At 44.4% G+C, this 13825-nt stretch overlaps 1 protein-coding gene across 1 annotated transcript in view; it reads right to left on the minus strand.

Moving 5' to 3' along the window:
- LOC123363988 (ATP-dependent translocase ABCB1-like) overlaps window positions 1–13825 on the minus strand; it is a 56361-nt gene that overhangs the window by 6609 nt on the left and 35927 nt on the right. The window contains exons 19-24 of the mRNA XM_045005669.1: window positions 13522–13626; window positions 12309–12386; window positions 10853–10936; window positions 7415–7618; window positions 2419–2519; window positions 333–473 (exon numbers count right to left, since the gene is read on the minus strand). Coding sequence (XP_044861604.1) covers window positions 333–473; window positions 2419–2519; window positions 7415–7618; window positions 10853–10936; window positions 12309–12386; window positions 13522–13626 — 713 coding nt within the window. The remainder of the gene's footprint in view (window positions 1–332; window positions 474–2418; window positions 2520–7414; window positions 7619–10852; window positions 10937–12308; window positions 12387–13521; window positions 13627–13825) is intronic.

Below are 13825 nucleotides of genomic sequence, written 5' to 3' on the forward strand. Positions count from 1 at the left end.
TATTTAAAACAAACAGACTTAACACTATCTATAAATCTGAGAATTGTGACTTTTTAGAACTTTATGGCTTAGAAAAATTACACACAAAGGATTAGAAACGGAGGTTTACAGCTACAAATATTTTATGGGTGACTAATGGTATGTAATTTCTCCACGCAGAAGCATTTCACAAAGACCATTTGAAGTGTCAGCAGCAAAAGTTTCTCCATAGTAAATAAACTGAGCCAGGCTCTGTACATGCCAACACACCTCTTGCACTATTGCCTCAGTAACTAGACTATACAAAATAACCATGTGTTGAAATCACTGCCTTTGGACCGATGTGTACTCACATAAATACATTTTCAAAGTTTGTATAACAATTAGCAATGAGCCATGCCCCGAATCTGAAGATTGCTGCATCAAGATAGTAGTTTGCACATTGGGCTATTCCATAGGTAAGTCCATATAGGGGGGCTTTTGTTAGAGAGTCCCTGATAAAAGAAAAGATTTATGTTAAAGGAAAACATTGTCATGAAATGCCAAGAGCAGAGACTGGCTGGGAGAAGGTCAGACCTTTGGATTAGGGGTGGCAAACCCTATACCTCACTCACTCAAATAATAAATAATAATAATTAATAAAGCTGCATGCTCAGGAGTCCATAAAGGTGCCTCTGGAGAGAACTTATGGCAAATGAGATCCCTTCATCCCAACAAGCTGTTTGTTGGATAGGGCCTTATGATAAAGTTACCTTTAATAGTCAAAACATTTTAACACTTGAATGCTGGTTTCCAGAATAAATATTTATGGATGGCCAAAGCAATCTGACACAAAGCAAACTGATAATTTCGATAAGTCTCTTAAGATCTTTGAATGCTTGAATTTTTGGACACTTTGGATAAATATAGTGGTCACGATGGAAAAGTCAATGTCAACAACACAGCATAACTGAAGCATTGCAGATATTGCAAGCTCTGAGTACAGGAGGGGAAAAAGTAGCAACTCAGACCCCACTGTACAGTGGTGACTTTTAAATGCTGACTAATGTTGTTGTGTGGGATGGTAAAATTGGATCACCTTAATTATGTGCAGACCTTGCTGTGACAAAGAATCTGGTCCTATTTCTGATAAAATGATTTTTCAACAGAAAATGCAATGTCTGCACATTTGAAATTTTCCATTGGGAAAAAAGTAACAAAATATTTTATTCTGGGTTGGTTTGACCTGAATTGAAATATTTCTGCTTTGCACCCACAGCCATGTGACTCCGATAATGCATTATGCCACTCAGTCAGAGGGGAGACCACACTGCATCATGGGAGATGTAGTCCAAACAGGGAGCCTGGCCCATAAGAGAGGCAATGTTCCAAAACAGGGAAATGCAGCTTAATGTTGAACTAGATAGAAACAAAATGTTTCAGATCAGTTAAACAAAAGAAAAATTAAATATTTCAATTATTTGGAAATATAAAAATATTTTGTTTGGAGAAAAAATGCAAAAATGGAATGATTTGCCATTTCTAAATTGAATTTTTTCTAAAAAAACTTTTCTTTCCATGAAAAAATTTGATATATTTTCACATTTTATCCCACTTCAGAGCAAACAAAGGTTGAAATATTAGAATTTCCCACAGGATAGAAATTCAGATTTTCACTCATCTCTAGTGCTCATATATTTTTAAAATGTTTTCCAAAATAGTTTCTCTATAAATCATAATATTGTGATACAATGACCTGCCAGGACTAGAGACAAGTGCTAAAGCTGAAAACCCCATTTCTCCAATGAAATATAGATGATGGTTTATAGGATATTGAATCATAAAACTGTCATTGGCAGAGGACAATCATTTTCAATCCCTGCTTTTACTTAAAACTTACTTAAGGGGAAAGAAACAAAAAAGATGGTAGATCATTTCATTTAAATAAAATGGAGACTAGGAAACTGTCGGACATATTTGGATATTAGAAATTAGCCCCTGCAGTTGTTAGCTTGCAGAGTGTGACTGAAAAGGCCAAAGGGGGAAAAGAAATGCACCTTATTTCAAGACCGGCAAGTTCTTACTTGAAGTACAAATCATAATACACGGTGACGTTATGTAGTATAAAGTCTTTGCCACTTGACTTATGAAGCTTATTTTGCTGCAGTACTTGTGAAGAAGTAAACATCCCATATTCATGTTAATAAAAACTTTATACCAGGTCATTAAATTCTCTCTCACTCACAAATATTACATCACACACAATAGCATCTAAGAATGTATTTTAAAGAAACTGAGTAAAAACTTTTTACCCTGCCAAAATCTTTTCAAATCATTCATGTGTTTAATATTTTCATTCTGCAAATGAATGTAATATGAATAAATCTTGAGTTGCTTTAAATTAAGAAAATATGTATTCATTGCTTTTAAAAAACAGAATTGTTTGCGAGCAAATCCTACCTGTATGGACCATTCAAATTAGCATTATATCTCTCATAGAATGCATCTTCACTAGTTAATGAAGCCACAGTTCTTATATTTTCAACCACTTCCGTTGAAATCTAAATCGGGAGACAAGACAGATATGAAGTATTCTCTTCTGTTTGAGTCTACTCCTACCACTACGTATTTAGCACATCTGTAGCACTTTTCATCTTTTGATCTCCAAGTGTTTTTCTTTTAATAAAAGGAGATTAAGTATCATTCTCAGGGAAACTGAGGCACAACCATTAAATTATTTGCCTATGGTCACACAGTGATCTTTCTACTAAGCCAGCATGGCTGCTATATGATTCCTAAGTACTCCTTCCTCACTTGTACATTTTGTTGTACAGCAGCATTAGCTGGCCATTAAAGAAGCCATTAAAAGGTAAGAAGTTGCTCCTTGCTCTGAGTACCCATATCCCAGGCAGCAGCTCACTGGAGGGCTGCATGCTACCTTGGTTATGCAGCCTGAGCGGCACATTGAGCTGGGTGAGCCTCACACTCCTACTACCCACCCACAGTGGGGACTCCTGCTCCTGCTTCTGCCAGGCTTCCCCAGCCATGTGCCAGGCCCACCCAGTCCACCCCTCCTTCAAACCAGGCCCTTCCCCCACATGCTTTGGCCAGGGGTGACGTGTATCTTAACTTTTCATTTTCTGGATTTCAGATGTTTAAATTTGCATGATCTTTAGCCTCCTCCCCCTCCCCCCCCGCCTGATCCTGGCTTCACTGGGGGGCAAGGTGAGAGGCTCAGACACTCCAAGAAGAGCAGGGCCCCTAGATCCCAGCTCACATGGAGGAGCAGGGCTCTCCCCAAGACCCAAGCACACACAGAAGGGGAGAATTCAGGGCTGACAGCCCACCCCCAAATCCTCAGCTTCCTCTGCCACCCCTCACATTCCCCATCCTCTCCCCTCACATTCCCCCAATCCCCACCCTCCCCCTTATTTGAGCCCCCAACTCTTCTTCCCACCCTACCACTCATCCTCATTTATCCCCCTCCTCATGTACCAGCTTCCTCTTTTCCCCAGCTCCAGGCCCCAACCCCACTCCACCCCTTCCCCCAAAGCCCCACCCCCAACCCCACTCTTCCCACCCTGCTTTTTCACACCCAGTTCCTCCCCCTCCCCCGAGTGCACCTCATCCCCCTGCTTCCCCTTTCCCCCCAGCACCTCCTGCACACCGCGGAACAGCAGATTGTGGTGGGCAGGAAGCTCTGGGAGGGAGGGGGAAGGAGTTGATCTGTGGGGCCATCAGTGGGTGGGAGGCGCTGTGGGGGAAGGGAGGGAGCTGGCTGCCTGTGGGTGCTAAGCAACCATCAATTTTTTTCTACTCGCAGAGTCAGCACCTATGCCCCCATCCCTTGCTCTAGACCCAAAACAGCTCCCTTCTTCCCATTTACTCTTACACTGCAATCACCCCTTGTAATTAATTTTCTTTTCAAACACAGTTTGAGAGTCTTCTTAATTATCGGCTATGCTCAGAGTCCATTTCTCCAAATTAAAACAAAAGTTTACATTTCATTTTCAGATTTCTGCTCAGGGTGGGCGTAGAACTTCAAAGCTGCTAGAATCTGTGAACTTAACTTTTTCCCCTGGAGGCTTTGGGGAACCCCATACTCAAATGACCCCATCTTTGGATCACTCACTCTACCCTACGCTTTCATGACACATAGCAAATTTCAAGACAATCTGTGTAAACACACAGATTTTAGCATGCTTAGTAGTCATCCTTTAAACAGGAAGGGCTTCCCCACGTTAGCCAGAGCAGAGCTGGTGCTCAGTTATAATGCTGTATAAAATTAGAAGTCCAATGGAGCAGAGGTGCTCCACACATCCATCAGCATCATAATAGTCTCAGAGAGCTGTGAAGTGGCCCATTCATCTCAATGGGATGTTCTCAGCTGAAAGTGAACACCCAGCCTGAATTCAGCCAGAATCTAGCTCTGAGGAGGGTGACCAGACAGCAAGTGTGAAAAATCAGGACGGGGTGGGGAGTAATCGGCTCCTATATAAGACAAAAGCCCCGAATATCAGGACAGTCCCTATAAAATTGAGACACCTGGTCACCTAGCTCTGAGACATATGAACTGCTCCATTCATGCCAGTGGGTTTTCCCATTCCCTCTCCCCAGGACTGTAGAGTTTCTGTCATGCCCATTCTCAGCTCCTCACCCCTCTCTCAGCAGTGTGTTCTTGGGCCATGCTCTGAGCATGCCTGTTCTAAGCTTCCCACTCAGAGGACCCGCACTTCCCTGATCCAAGCTCACATGGGGAGAGGCAGAGAGAGGGGGCCAGACTCCCTTAGAGGGACAAAGCATCCCAGATTCCAGTTCATGTGAGGAGGTAGGGAGAGGGGCTTAGATGTCCCCAGAAAGCAATGCCTACTGCAGACCCTGGCTCACAGGAGAGGGGACATGGAAGGCAGATAGATCCCCACGGCTGGGGAAGGCAGCTTCAGAGCCTGGCAAACAGAGGGGGGTCAGGTGCAGGGCTCAGACACCCCCAGAGAGGCAAGTGCCTCCCCAAAAAAATTCCACCTCACATGCAGGGTGGGGGGAGAGGGGCTAAGACTCCCCTAGAGAGCTAGGGGGTCCCCCAGATTCAAGCACACACACAAGAGGAACAGAAGGGGAGAATGTGGAGCTGCCCCCATTACCCCCAGACCCTCTGCAACAAACCCCCATGTCTGCTTCCCAGTATCCATTCCCCAAACGCAACCTCCTCTACCACCCGTCCCCATTTATCTCCCTCCCCATAATCCCCCCTCTTCTCCGTGCAGCCCCAAACCCCTCTCACCCCATTCCCCTAACTCCTCCATCTCATAAAATGCTCCTGTCTTGCCAGCAAGCATTTGCACACCTATTTATTTTAAACAAAAATACTTTGATGACATTACATCCCCCTCCAAAATAGAAGCCTGATAGTAACAGATTTTAGCAACATGCCAGCCAAGCTTTCCCAGGCTTTCAGCAAAGGGGACTGTGAACTGCCACTAGCTGGGGGAGTTCAGAAACAAACACTGTGCATCTCTTCAGTCTATCTAGCCGCTTTGACCATATTCTATCTGCAAATCCTTTGGGGTTCGCTTTACATACGTGCTCAATGTAACTTGTGGAGTGTTTGACCTTTACTCAAGAGCCTAAGTGGATGGCCAAACTCTCTTGCTAATAATGCTCTGAATCTTGCTTCCCCCAAGTGGCTAGTGGATGCCATGTATTCTCTGGGGGTAACCCTCAAGTGAGTGAGACCCTTGTGCCAGGATCAGACCCATGGTCTGATCTCTAGATGTGGGCAAAAAAATATTACTAGAACGAACCTTTAGAAAAGCTGATTATTGGGTAGGAAATGGCATCTCATGAACCTCTTGGTCAAATGACCCCAAATTTGGATCACTACACGTATCTTGCACCCCCATAAGCTTCACCAATTTATAGTGGTGCACCTCAGGAGATGACAGGGCAGGGTTAGTGACCCAAACTTGTCATCTGTTGAGCCAGACGTTCTGGAGATATAAGACCTAAAACCAGCCATTTTAAAAAAAGGTTTCTAGGTGGTGGGTGCATGCTCCAATATGTCGGTTGGTTTATAAGGTGCCACAGGACTCTTTGCTGCTTTAACAGATCCAGACTAACACGGCGACCCCTCTGATACTAAAGATAAGTTAATTACACCCCCCACACACACCTAAGACTAAAGGGATTTTGAACTGAATGGCTGGAGATTGCTACAATGTGAGAGTCATAGGAGGTAATTTCATTTTGGGAGAAATGCAATCAAAGCGTTTGGGTGGAAAATTGGATGCGTAAACTTTCTTGGAATGAAGGTTGCCAAACCTCCAGGATTGTCCTGGAGTTTCCAGGAAGTAAAGTGTGTTGGTGATGTGAGGACATGTGGATCACTTTGAGTCATGTGAGAGAGCAGAGCTTAGGACAGGAGGAACTCTGTGTCTGCCACCCTCCGATGTCTGAATAAAGGGAGGAGCTAGGTATGTACCTTCAGGATCCTGTGTTCATCAGTACAGTGCAGAATTGTGTCCCTTCTATCATTAGCAGGGCACGGGGGCTGCATTAGAAAGGGAATTTTCAGTAGCGAGCTGCCATATGAGCAATCTAAGCATTTATTATCTATGCACACTCCAGGCAAAGTGAGTGTGCTCAGTGGCAGATGGAGTTGTACTGAAGAGTGGAGGAAGTAGTTAGCTCTGCTTGGTAGGTGTGTTAGGGAGATCTGTGGATGACTTGGAGATGTGTGACAGGGCTGTGGCTGGGATATGAAGAGATCTATGTGTGTGTGTGGAAAGGCAGGAGGTGCATGTGTACCTTCAGGATGAAGTATGTCTCAGTTCTATGTGGAATTGTGTAGGTTATGTCAGTAACAGGGCACGGGGCTTTAATTACAAAGGATATTGCCAGCTGTGAAGTGCGAGCCCTATACTTAAACTGGGAGGTGCGAGTCCCAGCTCGCATAGATGTACCCACTGTGCATAGCTAGGGTGGCATGAGCAGTGGCTTGAGCTAGCTGCATGAGTACAAACCCACCCAGACCCCCTGGGCACATACCTTGTGTTAACAGGGAGCATTGGGGAATTACTGAAAGAGGGCAGAGTTAAGGTTGCATGGGCAACCTTAACTCTGCAATTCCTGATGTTCAGAAGTTTGAGTTTTGCTCAAATCAGCATTCTCCAAGGGGACCACATGCCACCAAACAACCTTAACTTTGTGTTAACATAATTTTTTTGCCAATGAATTTCAAGGCAATATGAGTAACTGTGTGGATTTTAAAGCAATAAGAAAAGTCATCCTCAACCTTAACTAGAGTGGAGCTAGCATCCCACTATAATAGAATGTCTCTCTTTATCACTGTTTTATTTAATATATTTTCAGAGTAATTTCTGTAGAAAATCATCACTGACCATGTTGTCCTAAAAACGATATAACATTATACCCATTTAGTTTATACTGGAGATCTTACTCGTCCAGCCTCTTCCAAAGCTTTTTGATCTTTTGACGCATGACCAGCCACAGAGCTCAATCTAATAGCATTTGCAGCAATAATGAAAGGAATGCAGGCCAGGATAAGCAAAGTTAATCGCCAGTCATATACAAAGGCAATAATGATGGCAGTCAGAAGGGTACAGGCAGTCTTAGTCAACAAGCCAAGTCGGCTTCCAGTAGCCTATTAAAAGCAAAAGAGTCCAAAGTTAGAGTTAATTCCTGACACACTAAACAGAGATCAAATGCACAAAATCATTGTTCATTTAGGATCAAATACTCAGAGGGAGAACAATCATAAATGTTGTGCATTTAAAATGGACAATTATATCTGCAAAAACCCATATGGACAATTAAATATGCAAATACCTCTAGCTGTGGGTGAGATTCAGGAAGCCTGATGAAAATGTGGCCAAATGGGCTCAATTCAACAAAAAATATCAGGGTCCTCCTGTGCCACAACAAGGCACAGAAATCATGAAGAGCCAACAGCCTCTAATTTGGGGCATTTCAGTTATTGGGTGCCCAGCTTAAGGCACCTAGGGCCTGATTTTCATAGGTGCTGTACATCAGCTGAAGATAATGGAAGATGCAGGTTCCTTTAATTAGGCACTTTGTTTTCAGCAGTGTTAGCAGCAGGAAATGAGCGTTCACACCAAAGAGCTCTTCTCTCCCTGAGGATCTGCACATCCATGTCATCAAGAAATGTAAAAGTGATGATTGGCACAGCCATCTATGTAAACTGTGACAATACTCATGGCTCAGCTGAGCAAATAGTGGATTTTCCAGCTGGGGGCCAAACTGGAAAACCAGGGGGGGTGGGGGCAATTGATTCGATTAGATCTGAAACAATTAAATTTTATTTTGTCAAATAAAAAATAATAATTTCAAACTGACTAAAACATTTTGGTTGACTAAACACCCCCCCACACACACACACACACAGACAATTTTTTGTATTGATTTGGCCATTTTGCATTATTTTTCTCCTCTTTTTTATTTGGCTAAATTTGAAAATGAAATGCCATTTCAAAACAAAAGTAGAAATGGCTTATTTTTCAATGGTCAAAATGAAACATTTAGACTTAAAACAAATCTCCCTCCCTATTTCTTTTGACTATTAGTCAAATTTAACCAGATTTAGGGTCCCTAAAAATACATATTTCAGCAAAAATACCATTCACTGAAAACATGTTGGCCAGCTCTACTCATGCCTGCAGATGAAATGGAAAGTTTTGTGGAAACAATCCATCTTTCAAATATCGCACTGTGGACAAACCAAGAAAACCTTGGATGGGAAGTATGATACTTTCTTTGCTAGCCAGAGGCTTTCCTGCCCTCAAGAGACTTTTGTGTTCAATAAAGTTATACAACCAAACCAATGCCAAGATGAATTATTGCCATATACTCTGGGGCTTACACATAAAGATCACTTTGAGGCATAGGCACCAACTGCGTGGGTGCTCCGGGGCTGGAGCACCCATGGAAAAAAATTGGTGGGCAGCTCCCCGCATCCCCTGCTCCAGCTTACCTCCGCCTCCTCTGTGAGCGCGCCGCCTGCTTCTCCCCCATCCCTCCCAGCACTTGTGCCACGAAACAGCTGATTTGCGGGGCAGGGAGGGAGTGGGGAGGAGGTTGGAATGGGGGCGGGGCCAGGGTGGGGAAAGGGTGGAGTTGGAGAGGGGAGGCGCGGGCACCCACTGGCGCCCAAGAATGTTGGCGCCTATGCTTTGAGACTTCAGCTAGCACAACATATGGCTGCCCATTTACTTAGCAGTAGCCATGTTGGTTCCAGGCTATTAGAGAGACAAGGTAGATGAGGTAATATCTTGTACTGGACCAACTTCTCCCGGTGAAGAAGACCTAAAGAAGAGCTCTGTGTGAGCTTGAAAGCTTCTCTCTCTCACCAATAGAAGTTTGTCCAATACAAGATATTACCTCACTCACCTTGTCTCTCACTCCTTGATTTTCCTTGGTTCTCCAGAGCAGGGGTTCTCGCCCTTTTTCTTTCTGAGCCTCTCCCCCCCACCCCAACATGCTATAAAAACTTCATGGCCCATCTGTGCCACAATAACTGGTTTTCTGCATATAAAAGCCAGGGCCAGCATTACGGGGTAGCAAGCAGGGCAATTGCCTGGGGCCCCATGTCACAGGGCCCCCCGTGAAGCTACATTGCTCAGGTTTTGGCTTCATCCCCATGTGGTGGCGTTCAAGGCCCTGGGCGTCAGCCCCATGAGGTGGGGCTTTGGTTTTCTGCCCTTGGCCCCAACGAGTCTAATGCTGGCCCTGCTTGGCGGACCCCCTGAAACCTGCTCGCAGCCGGTTGAGAACCACTGCTCCGGGGAATGCAGTGTTCTCATGTTCATTTTGATCTATTAAGCTTTTTCATAGTTTGGATCCCATGCACCTGTTTTACCTTGACAGCTGGGATGATGGACCTTATCCTTAAGAATTAAGTTGCAGTTTTTAAAGATTCAAGTAATTGTACGTTCAGTCAAATCTTTGAGTGATTCCCACTCTGTGCTGGGCAGTAAACAGGAGATGGGAGGGAGCATTAAATCTACTGAGTCTGAGGATCTAGTGAGTCTAGTGAATCTGGGAGTTGAGGAAGGATTTGTTTTTTTAAGACAAGTGAAGTAGAAATTTAATGTTATTTTAAACTATTGAATAAATCAGGAAACTTATTACTCTTGCCTCATGAGTGAATTTATTTTAAAAAGTATGGCTGATTTTTTTCTTCAGAATTTTTTTGATGGGGTTGTGTGGTGGGGAGGAAAGGAGAGATGGGCAAATTCTGCAGAATTTGCCCCTTATCTGCAGGATTTGCGGTGGCTCCTATCCTACCCCACTCCCCAAAGTCACACAGTCCCTTGTGCTTCTGCCATCACTGATACTCTGTATTAATGACAACTCACTTCACCCCATAAAGCCCACATAAACAGGCTTCCTGTGTATGAAATGCAGTGGACAGAGCTGGGAAGAAGAAATCTACCCATGTTAACATGAGGTCAGGGTATTGACTGCAATTCTCCCACACTACAGCCCCTCCAAGCAACCGAAGTGGGGCTTTAGGGCCGCTTGGTACACTGAAGACTTTCCTCCATCATGTGGTTTAAGTGGTGCAGAAGTGCTTACACTGGCTCTTGGACATGGCTTACTTTTAAAGTTAGTAAGGTGTTTACTTAGCCGCTTACAGTAAGGAAATGGAAGGTGTAAGAACATCTGCTGAAGCTTTGGTAATCGTCATAAATTGGGACCAGTGAAACTGTTTCCAAGACGTTGACAGAGTGCTATTTAAATGTGTCAGCCAGTCTCTAGAGTAGATTTACCAACTCATTTTCCAAAATAACTTCATCGCCCCTTGCCAACACTGCAATTCATAGTTGTAAGCAAAACATAAAAACAAAAACAAACATACCCCTTTGACTTGTGAAGCGTCTGTAGCTAGTCTGGTTAACAAAACCCCTATGGCATTTTTAGGATCGTCGTACCACCCAATCTCCTGCAAGGGAATAGACGGTTCCGTTATTTTTGCTTTTGCAAATGAAATGTTCTTACCGTAACTCAGACTGGTCAGGGTCATTAGTACAATGTGTGGACATTTAAAGCTTGACTAGCACGTGTGCAGGGGGAAGAGAGAGAGCCAGCATAAGCACTAAGATACTCACTCTTCTTCTGTGATGAGCAACATTTGTCAGATAAACTGAAAACGATCTTAAAATAAACTTTTCTTACCCTCAGAAGATTAAACTGTTAACAATCCAGGTGCTAACAACTGCAAAGATTTTAGAATTTAGAGTCAAGTATGTGTCATGCACCATAATGACAGTTTCAGAGTGGTAGCTCTGTCAATCTGTATCAGCAAAAAGAACGAGGAGTACTTGTGGCACACGTACTCCTCGTTCCTTTGGCACCATAATGAGAGTGCCTTCCACGCCCATACCAACATCGGATAGTCACAGTGCTCCTCTCCTACACGTTTTATATTACACTGACTTCTGTAGAGCTATTCCTGATCGATATGGGTGCATGTGGGAGGAGAATCAGCTTTATTATCCTTAAAGGTAGTGGAAAAGAAGAGGTTTGTTTGTTTTTTGTAATTTTCCCTCTCTTCCCCATCCCCTTAGAATGTCCCTATGCATATGCAGAACCCTGTGATACCAAGCGCTACCAATGGATATGCAGGGTGCTTAATCGTTCACCCACAGAGAATCCTCTGCAAGGAACAAATAGAGCTGTGTCCTTTCCCAGGGATCCATCAGGAGGGAATATCCAAGGACTGTCATGTTGCAATAGTATTATTGTAAATCAGTCCTGATCCAGATAGTCATCTTGACTAGAGAAACCACTCTAGTGAGCAAAGATAATGCTTTGAGAACCTTTACCTGTTATGATATGGTCCGTTTGCTATGGAGTTGGATGCAAACAGACCTAAACCTATTTATCTAAACATTTATATCATGACCATCAGGGTAAGATAGAGATTTAACTTCTGTTTTGTTAATGTTTGCAAATATACCAATGCACTCAGATACATGCATGCTTTATACACTCTTCAGTATGGTCGACATTGAAAGAGATGTCATCAAAATTAGACTGCTCTCCTAGCAGAACTGAGTTAATTTGTACATGCTTTTGCTTTATTTTGTTTCGCACGTGTGCTCAGAGACTTGCCACTTGTGCAGTGTTGAAGTGGCACTAAAAGGATGGGTTCTCTCGAAGCCGTGTTGGAGGGAGGCTCTACACAGGCTGTATGGAACCAGGAATTTTCATGGTGTTATACAAACATCAGCCCACAAAAGCCACCTGGCTAACGTGGCAGGAGTGCTGCATATTTGCTGTCTATCGCTCTTACCCAGAAACGAGGCCCGTACCTGCTGAAGCAATGCTTTGAATGACAAAGATCGCAATCTCTTGGTCAGAACTTCCCCAGACTTTCCAAACATGAATCCCTGAAAAGGGAGAATGGGAAATACAACAGTTGAATTGTATGTGCTGGGCTGTACAGTCATATTTAGAACAACCTGCTGTAAATGTGATGATATTTCAACTGTTCAGCCACACAGTTCACAGAACCTACACAGTGTTTTGGGAGATGGTTTCAGACGTTAGTTTAAAGCTGGTGAAAGGTACCACACATATTCCTGGAAACTGAAGTTTCATCGTACTGCCCCACCCACATGCTTCCGCAGCCAGCTGCAGAGGTCAGCAGTGGAGTCACCTTCCCTGCTTACTCATTCCTTAGCCTCACTACTCACACTGCTATCTAATAGTGCCGACTGGTAACGTACACACCAATGTAGTGGAACTGGGCTGTGCCCAAACGCATTCTCCCTAGGACACACAATGGTCAACAGCATCTTTCAGGCATTGTTGCCCTGGGCTGCTTTGTAACTGGCATTCGGAAATGGTAAGGCTCTGAATTCCATACCAGCCATTTGAGCCATTCAGTGGCTTGGCTCTGGAACAGTTTCTAAGAAACATAGTGAATACAAAGTTGCATTATGTCCAGAGGTGAAAGTAACTTACAGGACTTACTGGTACTGCCAGAGTCCTGAGGGGGGCGTGGCCTCACCCAGAAGAGGCGTGGCCTCTCAAGATTTAAAGGCCCTGGGGCACCAGCTGTGGCTGGTAGCCCCAAGGCCTTTAAATCAACCCGGGACTCCCAGCTGCAGAGGTGGCTGGAAGCCCCCAGGGCTCACGGGCAAATTAAAGGGCCCAGGGCTCCGGCTGCCACAGAGCTCCGGGCCCTTTAAATTCCCACCGCAGCTCCAGCTGGAATTAAAAGGGCTCAGAGCCCTTTAAATCCCGGCCCCAGCCCAGCCGCCGAGGCTGTGGGTGGGATTTAAAGAGCTCTGGTGTCTCTGCAGCAGCGGGGAGCCCAGAGCCCTTTTAATCCCAGTTGTGGAAGCCGGTGCGGTCCAGCATGGCATATTGGCTCTTGCCAGTACGCCGTACCAGACCATACCAGCTTACTTTCACCTCTGATTATGTCCCCAATATACCTTTCAACGAGATCTGAAAATCTTGACCATAATGTATGTGACCAGATACTCAGCTTTGACTTTTCAATGTAGTGAAGTTTACCTGGATGATATGTGTTACTAAGCTGATCACTGCCAGTACAAGAAACATTAGAGAAAGCAACGTGGTGTTTTTGCTCCTTTTTTCAGGATCTGTTTCTTGAAAAGCCTATGTAAAAAAAGCACAAAGTGACCACCAGTTACAATAGCTCAGGAAACACTGTAGAAACGATTGAACTTCACCTTCTCTCAGCTCTTCCCCGGCACCTGAACTCTGCCACCTCTCAGCTTTCTGCTGCTGGCCAGGAGGTCACTCCACCTCTCCCAGCTGACCTGCCTCTCATCAGCTGCTCCTTCTCCAACCCTCC

Source organism: Mauremys mutica, chromosome 2 (assembly GCF_020497125.1).
Source record: "Mauremys mutica isolate MM-2020 ecotype Southern chromosome 2, ASM2049712v1, whole genome shotgun sequence".
NCBI lineage: Eukaryota > Metazoa > Chordata > Testudines > Geoemydidae > Mauremys > Mauremys mutica.